Raw genomic sequence first — 23,139 nt, 5'->3', positions numbered from 1 at the left:
ATAAACAACTCAGTCGAAAAATCAGCAAAATTATGAACAGGTGAACTCACAGAATAAGAAACAAAATTAGCCAATAAATATTTTTTAAATGCTCAACTTCACTAGTGAGAAGGGGAAACACAAATTATAATGAGGCATCATTTCCACCTTATAGATAAACAAAATTTTAGAATACTGGAAATCCCGAACATTAGTTTGTGCACAATAATACCAGGTACTGCAGTTTCAGAGGTTATTTTGCATCACCTGTTAGAATTAAAAATTGATGAACTGAACAACCACAACTCTTCTACATTGCTGGCGAGAATAACATGGTTCATCCACTTTAGAAACCTGTGTCCTGTGGATATTTCTTAAAACATTAAATATGCATCTACCTGATGACCCAGGAATATCCCTCCCAGGTATTTATCCAGGGGCACATGACAACATGGCCACTGAAAGTCTTGTATGAAGTGTTCATAGCATTTCTTAATAATAGCCCCGAACTGGAAACAGCCCAGGGGTCCATAAATAGGTGAATGGATCGACAGATGTTGTGTGTCTCACAGGAGACACAACAACAGGGCAGACTTGTGATACTTGTCACAGCCTGAAAGAACTTCGGAAGAGCACACTGGGTGAAGGAAGCTAGACACACAAGTATATGCTGTAGGGTGTTATACTATATGTCGGCAAATTGACTTTACATAAAATATTTCTTAAAAGACAAGTACATACTGTATGCCTCTGCTTCTATAAAGTTCTTGAAAAAAGAAGAGAAAAACACAAAAAAAACCCCAAATTCTCGAGTAGACCAAACTAATGCGTGGTAATAGAATCACAGCCATGGCCGCTTCTGGGAGCAGACAGGGAAGCTGAATGAGCACCTTCCTGGGGGAGGGGGGTTGTCCAACTGTGATATCGACGTAAAGCTGAGCGGACCATGAGCTATGCCTACGTAAGTTTTAGCTCAATAAAAGTAAAGAACTATTTCCACAGAAATACACCAGGCCCCAACATTCTTATTTTAGTGTCATTTCCTTTCCTTTCACTTCTCACGTCCACTAGAAGTGAATGCACGTCCCCAAGGAACATTCCCATGTGAGCACCAAGCAAATGTGCTAACGAGGATTTTACTGTCACTTTGTGTGATAGCGAAATGTCAAGAGCAAACACCCCTCTCGATAAAAAGTTGGTGACTAAACTGGTGGATCACATATTAGTGCCGCACAGCGTTCACACTCTGTGGACCGACGTGGGGAGCTCTCCCTGCCTCACAGTGAAGATGTGAAAGCAGAGTAAGATGTACCTTAGGATCACAAGGGGAAAACAGGTTTCTGTAAGTACCTGTAGGATCTAAAGAGAATGCAAACCACATGATAGCAGCGGCGCCTCTTCAGGGAAGTGCCTGGGGTTAGGAGCTGGGAGAGGATGGGAAGTGTATGGTGGCTGGCTTTCCCTCCCTCCCTGCCTTTCTCCTCCTCCTCCTCCTTCCCCTTCGGCTTCTTTCTCTTTCTTTTTTCTTTCTCTCTCTTTTTCTTTCTCCCTCCCTTCCTCCTTCTTCTTCCTCTTCCTTTCCTTTTCTTTCTTCTCTTTTCTTTTTTCTTTCTTTTCTTTTCTTTCTTTCTTTTTCTTTCCTTTCTTTCCCTCCCTCCCTCCATTTCTCCTCCTCCTTCCCCTTCATCTTTCTTTTTTCTCTTTTTCTTTCTTTCTCCCTTCTTCTTCCTCCTCCTTTTCTTTCTTTCTTTTTCTTTCTTTCTTTCTTTCTTTCTTTCTTTCTTTCTTTCTTTCTTTTTCTTTCTTTCTTTCTTTCTTCTTTCTTTCTTTCCCTCCCTTTCTCCTCCTCCTCCTCTTTCTTCTTCTTCTTCTTCCTCCTCCTCCTCCTCTTCTTCTCCCCCCTTCCTCATTTTTCCTTCCTTCCCTTCCTTCCCTTCCTTCCTTCCTTCCTCTTTTCTTTTTTCTTTTCTTTTTTCTTTTCTTTCCAATGAGAATATATTCATGATCTCTTTTTTAAAAATCCCGTAACATTTTTAAATGCTCGAGGGGGCATGTGGAGTTGTGTCCGACTGCATTCGGGGGACAGTGTTCGGAGCGAGCCCACGGCCGGCGTTTCCCTGTTCCTCCAGGTCACCCAGTACCTGCTCGACAAAGCCCTCATCATAGACGAAGACACGCTCTACGAACTGTCCCTCAAAATCGAGCCCCGGCTCCCGGCCTGAGGCTGGGCCGCCCGCACCGTGCATGCCTCGCCCCGCGGCCTCCTCCCTCCTCGGGGCGCACCCAGGCCCCCTCCAGCCCGCGAAGCCCCGGCCCTTGGCGGGGGCCGGACGCTGCAGACTCGGGGGGTGGGGGGTGAGCCGAGGGTGCGCTCCTCCGGGGGGCGCCGCGCCGAGCACCAACCCCCTCCCCCCGCCCCCGCGGGCCGCCCGCCGCCTCCGCTGTTTTCTGCCTCCCGAGGAGCGTCCAGAGCGGCCGAGGCTCCGTCTGCGGGGCGGCGCTCGAGCAGCCCCGGCGTCCCGCACGTGCATGGTTCGGGGCCTCGGAGCTCACGTGGGAGGAGCCGCACCGCCTGCAACTGCTGCTTTGGTCCAGAGGCAGCAGGCCCGGGGAGACCGAGGGCAGGGAGCGGACTGCGCATGCGTGGGCCGCGGTTGGCTGCAGGCGCGGCCCCGCACCTCCCGGCTTGCCCCCTGCCCTCCCCACGGTGAAGGCGGATTTCTCTCTCTCTCTCCTTTTTTTTTTTTTTTCTGATTTGCACAAACCATTTTTACGCTCACTGCAAATACGGTTGTATTTTCTAGAACGTTGTTCAACAGGATTTTCTCTTGCAAACCCACACGTCCGTGTGCTGTTGGTAGACGGTCCTGCACCGGTCATCCTTGGTTTTCAATTTGGGGATACTTCTGAGGCAACACATTCCATGTGTGGGGGGACGGGGACCCACCGCTCAACAGCGCTTGCATCAGAAGACGCAGTGCAGGGGTCGCCGCTGCCCGGGCCGGGAGGTGAGGCGGCTTTTTCCAGGATTGATGGTTGTTGCAGAAATAGGGCTATCTCGCGTTCACCTCCCTCTTCTCTTCTCAGGGAGAGCTCTGCTTTACAAGAAGAAACAGCAAAATACAGAGTTCTTGGTACCTGAGCCTATTGCACCTGCTGGTTTCTCTTGGAGGCATGAAGTATATTGATGCTGACAGTGAAAAAAAAAATTGACCTGTCTAGCTGTTTTCCCTCCTTCTTTGCACTTTAATTCTCTTGTTAGAACTAACGGCTGCCTAATACGTTCAATGTGCCGGCTCGTAAGACCCAGTGGAAGCACTAGCGTTCCTAATGTACCATAGAAGTGGAAAATGTACATTTTTCCTGCATGGTAAGGGCCATCTCTGTACATAACTATCTAGTGAGATACCAAGTAAGTAAAAGAAACTATTTATAATATTTGAAGACCATTCCAAAAAATATTTTCAATAGCTCATATTAGCCAACAGTGTAGCACTAAACCCCAGGAGGGTTACTAATGAATGCTTTCTTTTTTTCTTTTTTTTCTTTCTTTTTTTTTTTAAAGTTGCTTGTTTGTTCTCTTTAGTTTCAAATAAGAGGTTGATGCATCTTGATGCATGATAAGAAGCATGGGTTGTCTGGATCCTAACTGCATAACATGCAATTTATTTCACAGTGTTCACAAACTGAGGGTTTGAACTAATACATGTCAACTGCAAGACCTCAAGGTCTTGCAGAAGAAAAGGAAAATAAAGGTTAACTTTCTTGGCTCAAAAACACAGTCTTGGAAGGTGGACTAAGCCCAGGAAAAATCAGTGACAGCACCACACACATCGTAGTTTCAGGCAAAACAAACATGTGGGAAGGTCCATGCGCTCTGCTTTGAAGCCCCCAAAGTTTCCCAGGGGCGAAGAGGTCATTCTGTGTGCACTTTCCCGGGAAGTTTGGACCATTATTTCTCTGACCCAAATGTTCCAGGGGCACTGCAGCCATTCTTACTAAAGAAAAATGAGAGACCGAGGAATTTCCAAATGCTCCTCCCCTTTCTCGGAGAGCCCAGGTTTCCTCAACCCAGTGACAAAGGTTTCTGGGGTTTTCCTGTAGAATGTTGTAAGCGCCCCCAGTGGTCAGCTATAGGAACCATCAATTGCTATGATGACCTTTAGTGTTTTATTGAATTACACGCCCCTCCTGCTTACTAGAGTCCGAAACCTTGCTGGAACTGCAAGAGAGAGAACTCTACCTCCAGGGGTGCTCCTTTTGATGACCTGCACCATTTCTGTACCATCTGGGATAAGAATGTGCATTCTAAAAAACCTCAGTTTGGTCACATTTAAAATCGCCAAGAGCAACTTGTAGTGCTTTTGATTGTTAAGGCACCCATCCTCTTCTGCCTTTCAAGTGTGTATTTAGTGTTGCACTGTGCACTCCCAGCTGTGTCTGCCTATATTCCATTATATGAGACCCACTTCTAAGACTCAAAGGCAGGTCAGCCCCCAACAACCAAATAGCAAATTCTTATATTATTGCAAAATTAACCTAGAAAATCAGAAGTAAAAAAGCCAATTTCATGCTTTCAGCTGAATACCCACATTTTGTACTGTCAATGAAATTACCTTGGGACTTTTAGGGGATGCCTTTCGTTATTAGCTAAGACATCCAGTTTTGCTGCAGGGACAAATCTCTTACTTAAGCCAATATATTATGTGACAGATTTAGGCATGAAGTAGAATGTTGTCACTTTTCCTTAGCATTTCTCTGAAGGAATCTAAAGAGAGAATTTTAAACTACTGTTGCAATATTTGCCAGTGGCTCTCACACAAAGCCCCCAGCACTGTTTGTTAGATTTTTTTTTTTTTTTAATCTTAAAGCACTGCTTAAAAACAAATGAAACTCCTAGAACCTGGATAACTTGGAAGAGAATCCATTCTGGAGTATATGATGACAGACTAGCACCTCTTCTCTCACCATATTATAAAATATATAGCCTTGGGTTGGCAATGATTGGGCCACTTTTTAAATTCTCAACTAAAAAAATAATGTGATAGAGGGCTTATTCTCCCCCACCCCATTAACTTTTATTTTAAAATAAAGGATTTTATTTAGCTTTTCTTTTAAAGTTCGATTTTATTCCCCCTGACAAAAAACTTTCTCTTTGCTTTAAAGACTTTTAAAATCCAACCTGTGAAGTTTATCATTTTTTTTACTACTCTTGAAATGGGATATACTATATATGGGATATATATTACATGGTGGAATAAATTATATGTTATTTATGGCTAGAGAATAAAGCCAGGCTAATGTCCACAGCCAGAAGGAATAAATGAACTCAATTCACTTTCATTTCAGCAAGAGAGCAGATTGTAAGTTTAGATAGTGACTTGATTACAACGCCACTATGTGAATCCTGGTAATAAGACTTGAGTCAATGAAATCTAATCACAGTGTCATTTTTCCATGGCTGTGGGTGACTTAAAATTAAGGCAGGGCAGAGAAAGAGTAGAAAACAACCATTTTGTTATAGGTATAAACACATGGATGATGATTGAGATAATTATTCATTTTGGCTGCCACACAGCCTAAAATTAACATTAGGGTTGATTGTACTTGATCTCATCTGCCCAAGAAAAAGAAGAGATCTACTTGATGTTGAGCTACTGTCTTTTGCACAGCCCATGTCGTTTTTCCCTAGAAAAGCAGTTGTGAAAGAGCTGGCCGAGGTGCCCTAGCTCTGAGTCCAAGACCCAGATGTCCACCTGCAAGCTGGGAAACCTTAGGCCAGTGCTAAAACCTCCTTGAGCCCATTTCCTCATCTGCAAAACGGAACTAATCTTGATTCCTGTGCTGCCTACCTCACAGGGCTGTCATCAGGACAACATGGGTTAGAGTGTAAACTGTAATGTGCTGTCCAAATGTGAGGTAACATGATTACCATCCTCAGCTCTCTTTGGCAGAGAATTATTTAAATGTATTTCTTTGTTATTTGTGTGTGTGTGATGGACAGACCCGTGTGTTACCTTGAGGAGCATAATATTTGTGTCCAGTAACTGCAAATCTGCTGACATTTGTGATTCTGACAGAGGGGTTTGTGCCTGTGGCCTAACACTTGCCAGGTGGGGTGTGGGTTATACCTATATGCAAATTAAATTTTGCCTTTCTTGATTCTCGAAAATCTCGTTAGTCTCTTCATTGATTTCTTTTTGCATTTTTCTACCTTGCCTTCTTTGTAGCAATGGGCTTCTTCGGATATTCTTTTACTTCTAAAGTTCAGGAGAAAGTAAAGTTTGGAAGAAGCCTATGTTGCAAGGCACTAAAATATCAGAGATTGGGGGGGGATCCTTAGAAAACATATCAAGGGTCATTGAGTCCCACTGTCTTTCAGTGCTTGAACCTTTCCTGTGACACCCCAGCCCACGTTTGACCACCTTTGACCACCCCCAGGCACACAGAACTCATTGCTGCCCAAACAGCTCGGTTCATCGAATGGCAGCTCGATACTCATGAACAGGCCGAGTGCTCGGGGGACATGGCCCAGCCATCACTCTGACCTTGGATGGGCTACTGAGCCAACTGAGGCTAAGTTCCTCACCTGTGAAATAAGATGCCTATCTGTCCTCAGAATTACTGCAATGGCCAAGTGGATTTATGTCAAGTACATGAAGTCGTGCTAACGTTTCGAGCCAAAGAGAGCATGGTGCAGCTGTCACCCACAAGTGAGAACTGAGGGAAGGAGGACTTTGGGTGTCTTCTGCTTCATTGGCTTTCTTTTCCAATTCTGAAATGAGCCATCAGGCTAGTGGGGATTCAGGAACCCAGGTTCTTCTTAACTTATGAGTTGGCCGTCCCGCAGAGCATTGCGCTTGCCCGCCGCCACATGCAGAGCCCTGGACTCAGGAACGAGAAAGAGAATAAGCCCAGGACTGATTCTGATTCCCTCTAATGCAAGTGTTAGGGCAGTGGCATGCTTCACTTCCGTTCCTGTCTGTATGACGAGAGTCAGCCACGTGGCCACACTGGCTACCAGGTGTGGATTGAACCCCCGAACTTGGAAGAGAGTCGGCAGTGATGAGAGAGGGATAAATGACATATAACAGGGTCATGTTTGAGGGATTTTTGGAACTGTGGAATTATGTTGAGTCCCTTGTAGAGGTTTGCCAATCCGCTCATAAGCTTCAAGATGGCCAGGTCCCCAACAGATAGTCAGCACCCCCTTTTCTCAGCAACATGCCCACTTCTCTTCTGACCTTACTTACTAATGTAAAACTGCCCTGTAAGAGATGAGGGGTTGGGGTAAGGGGGGAGGGGCTGAGGAGGGGGGAGCACCAAATGTCCTTTAGCAGGGACTTGGGGAAAACAGACAAAGAAGAGGGGTTTCTCATTGTAACTGCCATTCTATAAATTCTCCATTTCCATGCTCATCAAAGCTTCGTCATTTTCTGGGTTTGGGATCTGGGTTACTTCAGGGTCACTGGATTTATTTCATTTGGTGCCTGAAATGACTGGAAACAGTGTGCCCGCCAAAGAGCTACTTTAGGAAGAAATAGGCCTAAACTCCCCTCACTCCACCTTCCCTTACCCCAACCCACAGAGCCCAGCTTGCTGAGCAGCTGTCAGCCCAGAGACCTCCAGCTTGCTGCCTGTTCTGCTGGGGAGGCCCCCAGAGACAGGAAAGACCATGGCCCTTTATGGTAGAACTTGCATACTGGGAACTCCGACCCCTAGAAGATCATGCAGTCTGTTTGGTTGGTCCCAATCTGTAATTTTTTTTAATGAAATAACATAGAAGAGGTTAGAAAATATCTGAGTAAATCATACGTAGAAAGGATAAGTATTGCTTTGTAAAAATTTCGATTCAGTACAAGCTAGACCAAAATGATAGCGTATGTATTAACCAACGTATGACCAACACACAGGCAGGGGCTTGACTTTTGTGTGTGCAGCTTGAGGAATTTTTACGTATATGAAGTTGGGACAGATGGGGTTAGTCAGGAAAGGATAAGGAAAAGGCCCAGAGTCAGGCTCCCATAAACCTCTGGGCTCCCATAAATCCCAAGGACACCGAAAGGCCCCAGAGTCAGGCTCCTACCCATCCCAAGGAAACAGAGATAAGGCAGCAAAAACAAAGAAGATTAAAACAAAACAAACAAAACAAAACAACAACAACAACAACAAAAAAAACCACACACATAAACCTGGCTTCCTAACTCCAAAATGTTAGGGAGTATCTCCCTTTGACGGTTACCAGGCAATCACAGGAACTCAGCAGACCCCAAAACAGCCATACATCAATGACTCAAGAAAGCACAAAGAAATCTCCAGGCTGTGGGCTTCCTGGTTAGTTCTCAATAAAAAGTTGGCCAGAAAGCCCTCAGTGGCAGATCTGTCGCGACCCCTCTCGCTTCTGAGCTTTCTATCTCTGCTTAATAAACTTCCCTCCTTTGCTGACTGTCCGTTGTCCGCGAGATTCATTCTTCCACTGGTGAGACAAGAACCCAGTTCTCCTGTGTCACATGTATGCACCCATATGGTCACCCTAAAATCAGGAAACTTCCAGACCCCAGAAAGTCCCCCTCACGCCCTCTCCCGGTCAGTAACCCCATGCAAAGGTAAGATTCTTATTTTTGGTTTGGGTCACACTTCAAAGTAGGAGCTCTGAAAGAGAACCACTCCAGGTTGGAGGTTATTCCTGGGCTCGGGCTTGGACCCGGAGAAAAAGGGAAAGGAACCAGCTGGTGATGTGCACCTGGCCAGAGAAGCCGGGTACGTGACAGTCGCCAGACACCCAGGCAGCTCCCTCTGAAATGTCAGGGCTGCTGCCCAAGTGCCCTTGCGTCGCTGCTATTTACAGGCAACCTTTCTGGTGGGCGCAGGTCCCAAGGAGGGCTATTTTTAAGCAGGGCAGTGGCCTGCAGGGTTTTCTGCGCACATTAAACTAGTGGAGATTGCAAGTGAAGTCGTCCCGCCGGCTACCGGCTACCGCAGAGAGCTCCGACCGAAAGACAAACGGCGGCCCGGGGAGTCGGGGCTGAGCGTCTGCCTTCGGCCCAGGGTGTGATCCTGGGGCCCGGGAGTCGAGTCCCGCATCGGGCTCCCTGCGTGGAGCCTGCTTCTCCCTCTGCCTGCGTCTCTGCCTCTCTCTCTCTCTGTCTCGAATGAATAAATAAATAAATAAAATCTTTGGAAAAAAAAAAAAAAGGCAAACGTGCTTGCCACTGCCCCCGGAATCCAGGCCGCAGACAGCAGGTTGGAAGGACATCAGGTCCCCGGCTGATTGGCAGCCGCGGAGAGGCAGCTTTAGCATCTTCGTCTCGGCCCCCGGCTGGGGGCGCGGGGTCGTTCTCGGGAGCCAGCCGCCTCGCCCTCCGCCCGGTGGGGCTGCAGGGGGCGCAGGGCCACGAAGCCGGGCCCGGAGCCCGAGCCGCGCGCCCACAACCTGGCAGAGCGCCGGGAGCCGCAGCCTCCAGACCCGAGCGCGCAGGCGGCAGAACGCGCGGAGGGGCGGGCGCCAGCGAGCCCAGCCCCAGGGGCCGCGCCCGCGCCCGGGCTTCAAGGGCACCGCGGGGCCGCGCCGACGCCGACCCGAGCCTCGGGATCCACCGCCCAGCGCCCCGCCCCGCCAGGGCCCCGCCCCGCCCGACCTGCCCAGGGCCCCACTCCGCCCACTCAGGGCCCCGCCCGGCGCCCAACCCGCCCACCCTGCCCAGCGCCCCGCCCACCCAGGGCCCCGCCCCGCCCTGCCCGGAGCCCCGCCCACCCAGGCCCCGCCCCCACCTGCCCGCGCCCCCGCCCACCCAGGGCCCCGCCCCCACCTGCCCCGCGCCCCGCCCACCCAGGGCCCCGCCCACCCCATGCCCCGCCCCCACCTGCCCAGCGCCCCCGCCCACCTCAGGCCCCGCTCCACCCCCCGCCCCGCCCTGCCCAGCGCCCCGCCCACCCCAGGGCCCCGCCCACCCAGGGCCCCGCCCCCGCCCCGGCCTGCCCGGCGCCCCGCCCACCCCAGGCCCCGCCCCCACCTGGCCAGCGCCCCCGCCCACCCCAGGCCCGGCCCACCCAGGGCCCCGCCCCGCCCGCCGCCTGTCCCGGCCCGGGCCGCCCGCCGCCGTCACTCTTCTCAGCTGTCGCGGCAGCGGACGCGGGGACTCCGGCTCCGAGGTCAGTGGGCCCCGAAACCCGACTTTATTCCCGCAGGGCGCGGGTCGGGACGGGTGGGACCGCGGTGGTGCGGCTGTCGCGGGCCCCGCTGGGGGGGGGGGGGCTCCCGGCCGGCGACCCGCCCCGGCCCCGCCGCGCGTGGGCTGCCCGGTCGGCACCCTGCCCTCGGGAATGCCTCGACGGAAGCTCGAAATGCCCCCGAGCTCGGGCCCGCGACCTCCAGCTAATCCATTGGTTTCTGGGAACGATTTCCAACCTCAGCGGCATCGACGCAGGTGCAGCCCCGTGAGCTGGGGTAAGTAAGTGGGAGATGAACGTCGGAAGGCCGTCCCTCCCGAGGAGCTGGCGCCCAAGCCAGCGGCGGACCCCGGCTCACCTGGTTGACGCCGTGTGGCCAGAGGTTCGCCCCGGGGGTCGCCGACCGTGAGCCCGCCGGGTGCCCGAAATCCCCCGGAGGAGGCGGGAGGCAGCGCCGCGCCACCGGCCCTAGGGGGCTCGTCCCTGCTCGCGCGCCGCCTGGCTCCCGGGGACTTGCTGTCAGCCCTGGTTGGTCCCTTGGGTGGGGGACACGTCTGCCTCCAAATGCCCCGGCGGGTGTGACAGCGAGAAGCGCCGGAAACCAAACGCCCTGGCCCGGCGGCCCTGGGGTCAGGGGAATCCGTGAGGCCGGTTCGTGCCCTTGTGACAAGGTGATGCTGCTTGGGCCGCTTTTCCTCCTGTCGCTCTCACAGCCCCGTGGCTGGGCCCGTGTCCTCGGGCTGTTTGCTCTGGGCTCAAGGAGAAGCCCTCCCCCCCCCCCCCCCCCCCGCCGGGAGCTTGGCAGGGGGCCTCCGGCCCAGCAGCTCTGGGAGGCTACCTGGGTATTATTGGCTGTGTGGGATCCACTTCCTCCTCCGCACTTAAAGGTGATTTTCCCCCAAACCCAGCTTTTAGAGTTGACCCTTCTGTGGGCCAAGGCTCCGTGTCAGCGAAGGGCACAAGGGCCCCCTGCATCCTCGGACCCTGCCAGTTCCATGATCGAGTCCTAGATCCTTAGGGAATGGGCCCTGGGCCCCGCCAGTTTCCCTAAAGAGGTGCCTGAGGAAGGTCCAGCAGACCACAGGGTGGGAGGTGGGGTGAGGAGGAGGGGGCCCTGGTGCTCAGAGGCAGGAGCAGCCTGCGGCTGCCTTGAAGGCCCTGGGCCTCCATCGCTGCCGCAGCGTACAGGAGCCCCTGGCCGCCTTTGCCCACTGAGCCAGAGCCCTGCAGGGCGCCAGGCCTGAAGGTGACTGTGGGAGGGCACGGCCACCCTTGCCGGAGGCCACACAGATCCCTTTCCTTGGGCAGGGGAGAAGGCACCCACTCCTTTACAGCGTTTCGCAGGACCAGACATCTCCTGTTTCCTTGAAAACCATTTACCTGCGAGAGAGGAGCATGTAGTGGCCATGACCCCACCCTGTCAGGAGCCCTAGGAGAGGCCTCTGGTTGGGGGGGAAGGACCAGCAGTACCTCGTGCTTATCACTTTCTACTTGCGGAATGGAAGAGAGGTGGCCAGGATATCTAGAGGTGGTGAGGGAACTCGAACCCTGTGCCCTCTGGGAGAATTGGGAGGGGACAGCCATTTGCTGCTGGCCTGGTGGACTGACATCATGGGAATCTGTTCAGAGTGTTCTGTGGAACTGGTCCAACCCCGAGCATGTCCTCTGTTTTGGGGTGACTTTCTGGAAGGAAAGCTGGCACGTGGTCCTCCCGTTGGCCTTCCACTGCCCTCCAGCCCCAAGGAGTTCAAACACATGGACGCGGCGCCTGGCCCGGCCAGGAATAACTCTGAGTCAGCAGAAAGGCACCCGGGACATCTCGCTCCAGGACAGTCAGGGAGACCAGGAATCTCCAAATCGAGGCAGTGACGGACCAAGGCCTCCACATTCTAGAAAGTGACAGAACCAGACAAAACTCTTCCACCAGGTCCCAGACTCCCAGTATGCCTACCTAGGCCGGAGAGATGGCTCTTGGGCACTCTAACCAAAAGCCTTCATATGCTGGTTTCTTGGTTTTTTACGGAGAGGGCAAGTAGCAACAAACATAATATTATTGCCTTCTGCTGAGACCTTCCCCCAGATAGAAACCTCCCTGGCTCAGAGCCCAGGATTTTTTTTTTTTTTTTTAAGATTTTATTTATTCATGAGAGACACAGAGAATGGAGAGAGCGAGAGAGAGACACAGGCAGAGGGAGAAGCAGACTCCATGCGGGGAGCCCACTGCGGGACTCAATCGCTGGTCTCAGAGCCCAGGATCTCTGCCAGGTTTTATCCCCGGTGCTATAAACAGTGCTTTTCAAATCAGGAGCCCTAGAGGTGTTCGGGGTTAAGGAGACAGGCAGACGGTTTCTATGGGGTGAGGGCTAGAGACCACCGCCCTCCTCATCCCTGCAATCCCTACTGCTGCATAAGGGAGGGCACAGGAGGGGCGGAGAGAGAAGACAAGCCCATGGCCCACCTCCGCAGCCAAGGCAGGCTGGCCCCGCATCCCCTGCATGGCTGGCAGGCACGGTGGTCACCTGATAGCCCAGTGGGGTGGACAGAGAAACCCTGATATCTGGGCTACCTCTGGAGCCTGAGGACAAGGAAAGGGCATGGTTTGTAATATTCTGGGACTCTGCGGAGTCACCTGCTTTGAGGTGACGTTCCTGTGCCTGGGAGCTCTTTTGATAAATGCATTTCTACAAGTCTTGGGGAGTCTGAGGGCAGGGTCCTGTGGTCTTTTTTTTTTTTTTTTTTTTTTTTTTTTAAGATTTTATTTATTCTTGAGAGACATAGGCAGAGGCAGAAGCAGGCTCCATGCAGGGAGCCCAACGTGGGACTCAATCCTGGGACCCCAGGATCAGGCCGTGAACTGAAGGCAGGCGCTAAACCACTGAGCCACCCAGGGAATCCCACTCCCAGGTCTTAAATCACAGATGCTTTCCCTCCAACTACTGGTCAGTGCAGGGCTGCCAGTGAGGTGCTGCGATTTGCAAGGATCCCAAATTCAGGGCTAAAGACACACGTAGCTTTCAATCCCAGCTCTTTCAACCTACCCTAGATCTGGAGCAGGTCACCCAACCTCTCTCGAGCCTCTGTTTCCCCAACTACAAAATAATGCTTCCTTGTCGGGATTGTTGCAAAGACTGAAAACACTGTTTGTAAGGTTCCTTACATGGTGCCTGCTCATGATAGGAGTTCAATAAATGTTAATTTAAAAAAAATAAAAAAGCTTTGGGCATGCAGGGATGGAAAGGACATCCCAAGTGGAAAGGCAGAGCGAAAGTTCACCTGGGGGCAAGATCCCCTGATATAACAGGGGTCTGGAGAAGAACTTAGGAGCCCAGGTGGTTAAATCCATTTAGTGAAATCAGATGCTGGTTTTCGGAGCAGGTTCAGTGGATCTGAATGTATGCAGTGGTTTCCTTCTTAAATGTAGGCTTATTCTCAGCTTACAGATAAAACAATTAAATGAAACACTTGAAATGCTAAAAGCATAAGCTAAAATGAACAAACATTCAGAGAAGGGGTGGACCAGTGCTGGTTGGGATAATCAGGGTTGGCTTTTGGAAGAGAGTAGTAACCCTCCCAGACCCTTAGGGTCATCAAGGGAGAAGGGCCTGGCATGTAGTCAGTGCTCACCGCAGCCTGTTAACCCTCACAACACCTGGGGGGAGGTCTCCTCAAGCCCTTCTAGAGATGGAGCTGCTAAGGCTCAGATTCCCAGACCCAGCAGGGGCCTGTGAATCCCCTGTGAAGCTTTCTTCAAATACACATGTGATGGCCCCATTCTTTTTTTTTTTTTTTTTAGATTTTATTTATTTATTCATGAGACACACACACACACACACACACAGAGAGAGAGAGAGGCAGAGACACAGGCAGAGGAGAAGCAGGCTCCCTGCAGGGAGCCTGACACATGGGACTCGATCCCGGGTCCCCAGGATCACGCCCTGGGCCGAAGGCGGCGCTAAACCGCTGAGCTACTGAGCCATCACCCTGCCCTGATGGCCCCATTCTTGCAGAAAACTCAGTCAAGAGATACAGTCTCAAAAGCTGGACTTCTAACACACTTCACAGTTGATGTACGTTTTAGCCTGGTACTTTTTTTAGCCATAAAATTATATAGCTTATTTTTGCAAGTGACACAATAAAGAGTTCTATTAAGAAAAACTAATAATCTGCCTCCTCCAAGTCTGTTGCTCTGACATAATCCTCTTTAGTGGTTTGAATAACTAGTATGAAGAACTTTTGGTACTTTTTGTTCACATAAATATATGCAAATGCATATATATTTACACTGTTATAAAACTGGAACCACTCATACTCCTTACTCTGCAAGTAGTTTTTCCTTTTAACCTAAAAAATATGGCATAGATGTTAAGGGTAAGTGGAGGCAGTCTTACCTAATTCTTTAATAGCTGCGGAATATTCCACTGTATGAATGTGCCCACTTGATACAACCCTTCTCACTTTAATGGACAGACGGCTTGCAGGTTTTAGTTGTCTGTTTGCCACTACAAACAGTGTTCCATAATCATAATCATAATTGACTCTCTTCTTATATACTGGCAGCTTTATTTCTGCAGAATGGATTTTCAAAGTTTGATGCTGGGCTAGCAGCTCTGCACTTGTTAATAGATGTTTCTTGGTTCGCTTTCCAAACTGGTTGTAGTGTCTCTCTGAGCAGTGATTGGATCACAGTTGAAATGGGGATGGCTAATGTAGAGCTGCACCCTGTCACCTCCTGCCTCCCTAACCCTCCTCAGCACTACTCAGCAGGAGCCTTTTAAGGCCAAAAGAAGGCCTATCCTTGCCCTTTGCGTGGGCCTTTATTTATTGCTCCCCTCCAGCTTTATTGAGATGTAATTGGCATGTAACATTGTGTAAGTTGAAAGCATGCATTGGATACATGTATGTATTGTAAAATGATTGCCAGCATAGCATTAGCTAACACCCCTATTGCATCACGTAATTACCATTTCTATTTTGTGGTAAGAACATTTAAATCTATTCTCTTGGCAACTTTCAAGGATATAATATGGTATTTTTAATTATAATCCTTATACTGTACGTTAGATGATCAGAAATTTTTATTTTATGTTCCCAGGTTTCAGCACCAAAAACAACAAACAAACAAACAAACAAACCCACACCAACCTCCCCCCCCCACACACAAAAGACATTTTTATTTTATAACTGGAAATAATCTTGGACCAACATCTCTCCATTTCTTTCACTCCCCATCCCCTAGTAACTACCACTCTATTTCTAGGGGTTCGGTTTTTTAGACTTCATATAACTGATGCGATACTGTATTCTTCTTGGTCTGACTTATTTCACCTACACAGTGTCCTCAAGGTTCACCTGTGTTGTACCAAATGGCAGGATGTCCTTATTTCTCATGGCTAAATACTCTTCCATTGTGCGTGTGTGTGCGTGCGTGAGTGTGTGTGTGTGTGTGTGACATCTGTATCCACTCATCTACTGGCAGACACTGGTTGTTTCATATTGTGGCTACTATGAAAAATGCTGTAATGAACACAGAAATGCAGCTTTCTCTTTGAGATACTGATTGCATTTCCTTTGAACATATAACCAGAAGTGGGAATGCTGGATCATGTGGTAGTTCTATTTTTTAATTTTTGAGTTATCTTCATACTGTTTTCCATAGTCACTAACCAGTCAATTGACACTCCCACCAGTCGTGCACAAAGTTCCCTCTTTTCCACATCCTCACAGTTACTTATCTGATTTTGTTTTTTTATGAAGTATAATTAACATACAGTGTTATAGTAGTTTCAGATGTAAACATATTGATTCAACATTCTATACTCACCACGGTAAGTGTAGTCACCATCTGTCACCAGACAATGTTATCAGTCTTACTGACTACATTCCCTATGCTGTACTTTTCAACTCTGTAATTTATTTCATAACTGAAATTATGTACCTCGTAAACCCCCACCCATCTTTCCTCTGGCAACTACCAGTTTGTTCTCTGTATTTGAGAATCTTTTCAAAAACAATTGTCTATTTTTTCTTTGTTCAGTTTTATTTCTTAAGTTCTACATATAAGTGAAATCATGTGGTATTTTTTCTGTCTCTGTCTGACTTAGTTCACTTAACATTATACCCTGTAGGTCCATTCATGTTGTTGTAAATGGCAGGATCTTCTTTTTTATGGCTGAATAGTATTCCTGTGTGCATGTACACACCCCACCCTTCTTTATCCATTCATCTATTGATGGGCACTTGGGTTGCTTCTATATTCTTGGCTATTATAAATAATGCTGCAATAAACATAAAAGTACAGACATCTTTTTGAATTAGTGTTCATTTTCCTTGGGTAGATACTCAGTAGTGAAATGGCTGGATCCTATGGTATTTCTATTTTCAGTTTTCAGGGACCCCCTACTGTCTTCCACAGTGGCTGCACCAGTTTGCATTTCCACCAACGAGGGTGCACAAGGGTTCCTTTTTTTCCATGTTTGCCAATACTTGTTCTTTCTTGTCTTTTTTATTCTAGCCACTCTGATAGGTGGAAGGTGATAGCTCATTGTGGTTTTGATTTGCATTTCCTTGGTGACTAGCGATGGTGAGCATCTTTTCATGCGTCTGTGCACCATCTGTGTAGCATGGACCTTTACTTAATGGTCTCCACAGGAGCAGAATTTCTGACTTGGAGCAGCTAAGTGTAATTGTCCTGCAGAAAAGCTCCTGCTCTCCAGCTCTGTGGTGCCCTGGACAAGCAGCAGGCCTGAGCAGTCCCTGCAGACGGGGCCTAGAAGGAGAAGATATTAGGACTGAAGGAAATGAGGGTTCCTAGGAGGAACCTAGGAGGAAGCCGTAGACACAGAAGCGTTGCAGTCTGGAGGGCAGAAACAGGCCTGGCCTGCCAGGGATGCACACCCCTGGAGGACCAGGCATTCTCAGAAGGGGAGCCTAGGGCCAAGGGTAAATCTTGGTCAAGTAAACCCAGGAAGGCCCTAGAAGACAGCCTGATCCAGGAAATGGCCTGACTGAGGCGTAAGACAAAAGGGTGCCATCCCTGGGAAGACAAAGTCATCCCTGGGAAGAACCTCGTGTGGCCCCAGGCAGGCTCTATAATCACTTGCTCAGGCCTTTTGCGTCTCTGGTGGGTTCTCTGGTGGGTGCTCTCGGTGTGTTCAGTTGGTAATTCTGTCAGTTGAAAGGAGTGAGGAAGCCGTCAGACCACTTCCCTTGGACAAAGCTGGGCTGTTTGCTAAGGTGAAGGGCGAATGTCCTCAAACACTGTGGCAGCAGGTAGAGGTGACCTCTCAAAATTAGCACAAAGTGACATTAACAAAAGTGGACGACGAGTAGACATGTTCTCCCCTTAGTAAGTGCTGGGTGCTGTTGTGCAGACTCCACCTGGATTATCTCTGTAATCATTTTTCATCCTTATTATTATTTTCATGTTACATTTGAGAAAATAAAGACTTGGAAAGCAGAGTCATTTTCTCGGGACAATAGAGAAGTGTAAGTGGCAGAGCTGGATTCAGATGCAGACCTTCTGGCTTCAGAGCCTCTGATCATGATGCTACACCTGTGTATGTTCCTGGCCACTCACTCCCTGTCACTGCTGGTATCTAGGTAGGGCCTGTGTGAGCCCCCAGGAAAGCCGAAGGAGAGCATTTAGGAACAGGGGGATAGTTGGATAGTTGGCATCCTTTCCAGTCTAGACCTCTCTGATGAGGCCTCAATCACATTAAAAGACATAACCTCCAGGGGTGCCTGGCTGGCTGAGGCAGGAGAGCACGTGAGATTTTTGATCTCAGGATTGTGAGTTCGAGCCCAATGTTTGGCATAGAGCTTACTTTAAAAGAGAAAAAAAGAAAAGAAAAAAAAGGAAAAGTAATTTCCCTTGGAATACGTCCCAGGTACCTCCAGTTCAACCTGACCATCCTACCCTTGCCTGTACCCCAAGCCTGCTCCCCAGCTAGGATTCCCAATCAAGTGAAATCCTCAAGTCAGAAACCTGGGAGTCTTCCAAGACTCCTTCGTGACTCTCCTGCCCACACATTCGACTGGTCACAAAAGCCCCCTGAGCCCACTAAGTATCTTGGAAATTTGTCCATCTGTTTCCATGAAGCCTTCCCACCACCATGGCTGAAGCCCGGAGAATCTCCTGCCTCGTGTATTCAAGAACATTAGGACCTGATTTCCCTGCCTCTAGACCTCTCCCTCTCTCACCAATTTACCAATTTAGTAACAGTAGCCACAAGAACTTCTAACACTTCTGCTTGTTCCCTCTGTCAGTGTTTGTGCTAAGGGCTCATTTAATCATCACAAAACCTCTATGAGTAGGTCCTATGATCACCCCATTGTATCGGTAAGGAAACTGAGCAGCACTTCTCAAACTGTCTGTAGCAAAGCTGTTATTAATTTCCAATCCATAGCAGACCAATATGTTTGTAAAACATAGTAAGGCACAACTAGTAGAATAAAATAAAGGCTTATAAAATACCAGCTTAAATTTTCTTAGTTAAAATTTTTCTATCAAAAGCGCCATATGCATTCTAAATGCTTAATCTCAATTTTTCATCTTCACGAGAAAAATGTCCCTAATCTACCACGTAGACTCGGACCTTTTCTCCTATTAATTCTCTTTGCTCATGTCACTTTATAATGATCTGCTTTTACAGTGATCTCTCTCTCATTCCAGACCATAAGCTTCTGGAGGGCAGCCCCAGCATCTGACGCAGGGATTGGTTCTCTAATATTGATGAGTGGGTGGATAGACAGCCAGACAGATGGACAAATGGATGGATGAATAATGCGATTCAAGGCTAGCCTTTAGGTTGTGATGTGATTTTCTCCACTGTGGAGGCTGTGTTCCTACTTTGCCTGGGCTACTCACTGAGTGGTTGGCCTTGGCCTCATTCATATCTGTCTGTGGAAGCTGCAAGTATTCTGGAATCTAGAATCAGTTGGGGTTGTCCCCACATCATGGGTTTTCCATTAACCTTTGGGGATAGATAGGCAGCCACCGCAAATCCTAGGCAGATTCAGTCCCAGCTTAATTCAACTCTCTAATTTTCAGGGCAATTATTTTCCATAGATTCCCTCCAAAGCCAAATTTAGATTAGTGACTGTGGCCTGGGATGCCATGTCCTCATCCTGAATATTAGGGACCCAGCCATAGAACAGGGTATAATTGGCCTTTATTGTTCTCTTTCTTTCTGTGGCATTCAAAGGTAGATTGAATCTGGTGTGGGCTGAGGGCAAAATGGCCATACTCCCACCTGGGAGATGCCTGGAAAGCAGCTGGCCAGAAAGAGGCACTGCATGCAGGCATCCACAGCCATCTGTTATGTACATGGTACATAAACATAAACACATGTGGTGTTTAGTCAGTGTTTCTGCTCTAATCCTTTGTGGTTCGTGACCTAGTACTAGTCACAGGGCAGGTGGGGGCGAGCAATACGTGGGTCTGATTAAAACTAGACAAGCACAGTGTGGCAGAATGATGTGGTCTCAAAGCAGACCGTGCCCTCCCAGGAGCTCCCGCTGGGCTCTGGCTCCCCTGGCAGAGTGCATACCCCTTGACTTGTAGTGACCCAGGAGGGCTGAAGCCCATGCAGGGCTCGATCCCAGGACCCCGAGATCATGACCTGAGCCAGAGGCAGCTGCTTAACCAACTGAGCCACCCAGGCACCCCTAGTATTAAATCTTATAAAAACAGGATCTTCATTTAAATGAGTGCCTCCTGAAACTCGATATGGACTTTTCCTCTACCTATGTGACCTCAGGCTATCAGTTAACCTCTCTGTTTTTGAATTCCCTCATCTGTGACAGGAGGCAAGATAGCTGCTCCTGGGGGTGACTGGAGAAAATACTTGAAAATACTCTTGAAATGGCTTTGAAAATGCTAATTTTGATGTTTCCATCATTAAGGTACGGAAATAAATGTAATAATTACAGTTATGCACAGTAAAATGCGTTGCTCTAGGAAGTGGTGAGATGCCCAGCTCTGCTGGTGTTTAAGGAGGGCTGACGGGAAAGGGGTGCCTGCATTCAGGCTGGGCTAAATGACTGCTAAGTCCCTTCTGACTCAGTTCATTCTCTCTCTTATCCAGCATTTACTGCAAACCTTCTGGTGCAGGCCAATGAGCTTGAGAACCAACAAAAATTGTGGCCTTGTCCTATGGTCGTTGGGTCTTGTCTCTTCAAAGTATGGGATCAGTTCTGAGGGATGTCCACCTTGCCTGGAGCCCTGCCGAGCCCCTGACACAGTACTCCCCTACGTGTGGGAAGGGGAGGAAACAAAATTATTGCTCCCTACCAAAGAAAGGGGAAAGAGCCCCTCCCTTTTTCTTAGAGCATTTCCTTTAAAAACTTGTAAATTCTTTCTCTGTCCCTTTGAGATGTATATAAGTCTAAGACTAAGTGAGCCTCCAGACAGTTTTACAACCCAGAGATGTTTTTCTCAAGGTCCTGGGAGCCATCTCTTTGAAATGTATACTCAAGGAAGAGAAGCTCCTAGTCTCAGGAGGATGCTAGTTCAACTTAGGTGCCAGGTTCCGAGTTGTAAAGCTACCTGCTGGCACAGAGACAGAAGAAGCTTAATTTTCCTTTGGCTAAAGGCAATTAGCTAACATCAATGGCCACCCCAATTTCAGGTGAATTTGAAATAAGCTCTGTGTGACAAATAGTGGTCATGTCTTCTTGAGTTACCTCGAGAACATGTATGTAATGGGTTCTCTCAGCATGGTTCTCTAAAAGGGTGAGATTTTATTCTGTTCTTGTAGTTTCTTTAGTGGACTGACTGTGATGTGCATCACAGCCTGGCTTAATGGGTAGTAATGAAAATCCTTCCTATACTTTGTGGAGAGGCAGTTCTAGATGACAGATTTTAGTTGGATTTCCCCAATACCCAGCACTGGCTCCTCATCCGCCTCTTCCTTCCCCACCTACCTACTCATTCAGGGGATTCTTGATGGAAGGACACACACACATGAGGCTTCATGCTCTGCTGGGAGGCTTCGTCTGTGGGACACCTTCTACTGGATCTCCCTGGGAAACAGCTGAGGTCAGGCTGAGTGAGCCCCCACCACGCTGATCCGTTATGGTCGAAAGATCAGGTCAGGGGCTGCTTTGTTCTTGGGCAGCTTGGAGAGACTAGGAACCTGAGCAGGGAGGTGCTGACACATCCAGCCTAATAGCCTGGCTTGGTTGCTTTTATGCTAGGATTTCAAAATCAGTAGCTGAAAGGGATGTTTAATGTGATGTAAGTAGATTTTTTTCCCCTAAGTTTTGACCTAGGAAGCTAGCTTACCAAACTGAGTCTAAATTGGCTTAGATACCAGGCCTGAGGCTTTATAGCAAACTAAAAGAAGTTCTTGGGAGCAAAAAGAGCCAGGCTAGAGGGGTTACAGGTGCCTTGGGGGAAGAGCCCAAGGAAAGGGTCCATTCCCTTAGATCTACAGGCATTGTCTGAAAGGAGATAAGCAGGAGGATGGTGGGAGTTCCTCCTTCTGGAAATCAGCCAAAGCATGGCTCAAAAATAAGTCAGAGAAAAAATGTTTATTGATCAGCTACTATGTGCAAGCATCTGTGGCAGATAGCTAGGTTCCTGTCCTTGAAGCCATCAGATGGGAAGACAATGCAAACACAGTGGGCAGTTCCTTAACATGACAGGAGATACAAGACAGTTGAGTTCACCAACAGGTGTCAAAAACCTGTGCACTATACTTGCAAATGAATGAGCAGCCCATGAGTGCTTTAGAAACTCAGAGAGAAAGCAGTCAGCGAGGGCTAGGGGGGCACAGAGAAGCTTTGTGCGACTGAGGCACCAGGCTATAGTGCAGTCACGGGGAAGATGGACAGTAAAGTCCAAACTGGAGGGGCAGTGAGAAGCAATACTTAACCAAACAGTAATAATTTTATCAAAACAAAATAGTATGGTTTACTGCATAACACAAAAGCGCAGTAAGTAAACTGATTTTATTTTTAAAAATTTGTATTTAAATTCAATTTAGTTAACCTATAGTGTATTATTAGTCTCAAGTTAGAATTTAGTGACTCATCAGTCTTATATCCTACCCAGTGCTCATTACAACACGTGCCCTCCTTAATGCTCATTACCCAGTTACCCCAAACCCCACCCACCTCCCTTCCAGCAAGTCTGTTTCCTATTGTTAAGAGTCTCTCATGGTTTGTCTTCCTGTTTTGATATTTTAAAATACATTTCTTTTCTATATTATATATTTTATGTATCTACGTATCTATATTAGAACATATATTATGTATATGGTATGTATATATGAATATATGTAATATTTATTAATATATAATAATATATATATATGTGTGTGTATATAAGATCAGCACCCAGCTCTAGAGCTCTCAACCTGAAAGTCAGGCTGCTGCCCTGTGTCTAGAGCATTCTGGGCTCCATGATAGTCCCTGAATGTGTGTGGAATTTGCTGTGTGAGCTTTTCACAACTTTCCTTAATGGGTTCGTTTAGTTGACATTTGCCTCTTTCCCCCAAATAAGTCAGGATTCCTCTCCCAGGGAACAGTGACCACCGGGTATCATAAGGCGAGGGAAGCTGGCTTCGAAACTTCTCTGTTGCCTGTGCTCCTATGCCTGTCCTCTCAGTTCTCTGGCCTCACATCCCCCACTGGGCCCACTCAGATGACACCAGCATTCTCATGTGGACCCTGCCAAGCCTCAGAGTGGCTTCCTACCCCAGCAAGAAGCGTAGAATTCACTTACTAAAGAATGCTACCGAGCGCCTACCAAGTGCCAGGTGCTGTGCCAGGTGCTGTGCCAGGCAATGGTGATACAACAGTGAGCGAAAGAAACCAAGTTTGGGGGCTTTGAGGACTTTATAATTTATTTGGGTGAAATGGTCAGCAAACAAAGCAGATAAAATAATTAGAGGTGGGGATGAGTGCCAGGAAGGAAACAAACAGGCTATTATGCAGAGAAACTGGGAATGATGCTTAATTTCAAGCAAGCGGTCCAGCAAAATGAAC

General features: G+C 48.5%; 2 protein-coding genes across 6 annotated transcripts in view; both read left to right on the top strand.

The window, feature by feature from the left end:
- The window catches only part of RASGRF2 (Ras protein specific guanine nucleotide releasing factor 2), a 237,898-nt gene extending 231,747 nt beyond the window's left edge, over positions 1–6,151 (top strand). For 2 of the 3 annotated variants that reach the window (XM_049108314.1, XM_025437016.3), the window contains one exon: positions 3,067–6,151. In XM_049108314.1, the coding sequence (XP_048964271.1) occupies positions 3,067–3,192 (126 nt within the window). In that variant the 3' untranslated portion in view covers positions 3,193–6,151. Of the gene's footprint in view, positions 1–2,108 lie in introns of all 3 variants that reach the window. The other variant, XM_025437017.3, reaches the window with a different exon arrangement.
- Positions 6,152–10,014: 3,863 nt separating this feature from the next.
- CKMT2 (creatine kinase, mitochondrial 2) overlaps positions 10,015–23,139 on the top strand; it is a 31,644-nt gene continuing 18,519 nt past the window's right edge. The window contains exon 1 of one of the 3 annotated variants that reach the window (XM_025438164.3): positions 10,015–10,131. Coding sequence is in view for 1 of the 3 variants with exons in the window: in XM_025438163.3 (XP_025293948.2) it covers positions 10,303–10,426 (124 nt within the window). In the remaining 2 variants the exon portion in view is untranslated. Of the gene's footprint in view, positions 10,136–10,285; positions 10,427–23,139 lie in introns of those variants that run through there. The other 2 variants (XM_049108315.1, XM_025438163.3) reach the window with 2 other exon arrangements.

Source organism: Canis lupus, chromosome 3 (assembly GCF_003254725.2).
Source record: "Canis lupus dingo isolate Sandy chromosome 3, ASM325472v2, whole genome shotgun sequence".
Taxonomy (NCBI): domain Eukaryota; kingdom Metazoa; phylum Chordata; class Mammalia; order Carnivora; family Canidae; genus Canis; species Canis lupus.
Note: the sequence above shows the minus strand (reverse complement) of the source record. Positions and strands in the feature narration are given on the sequence as shown.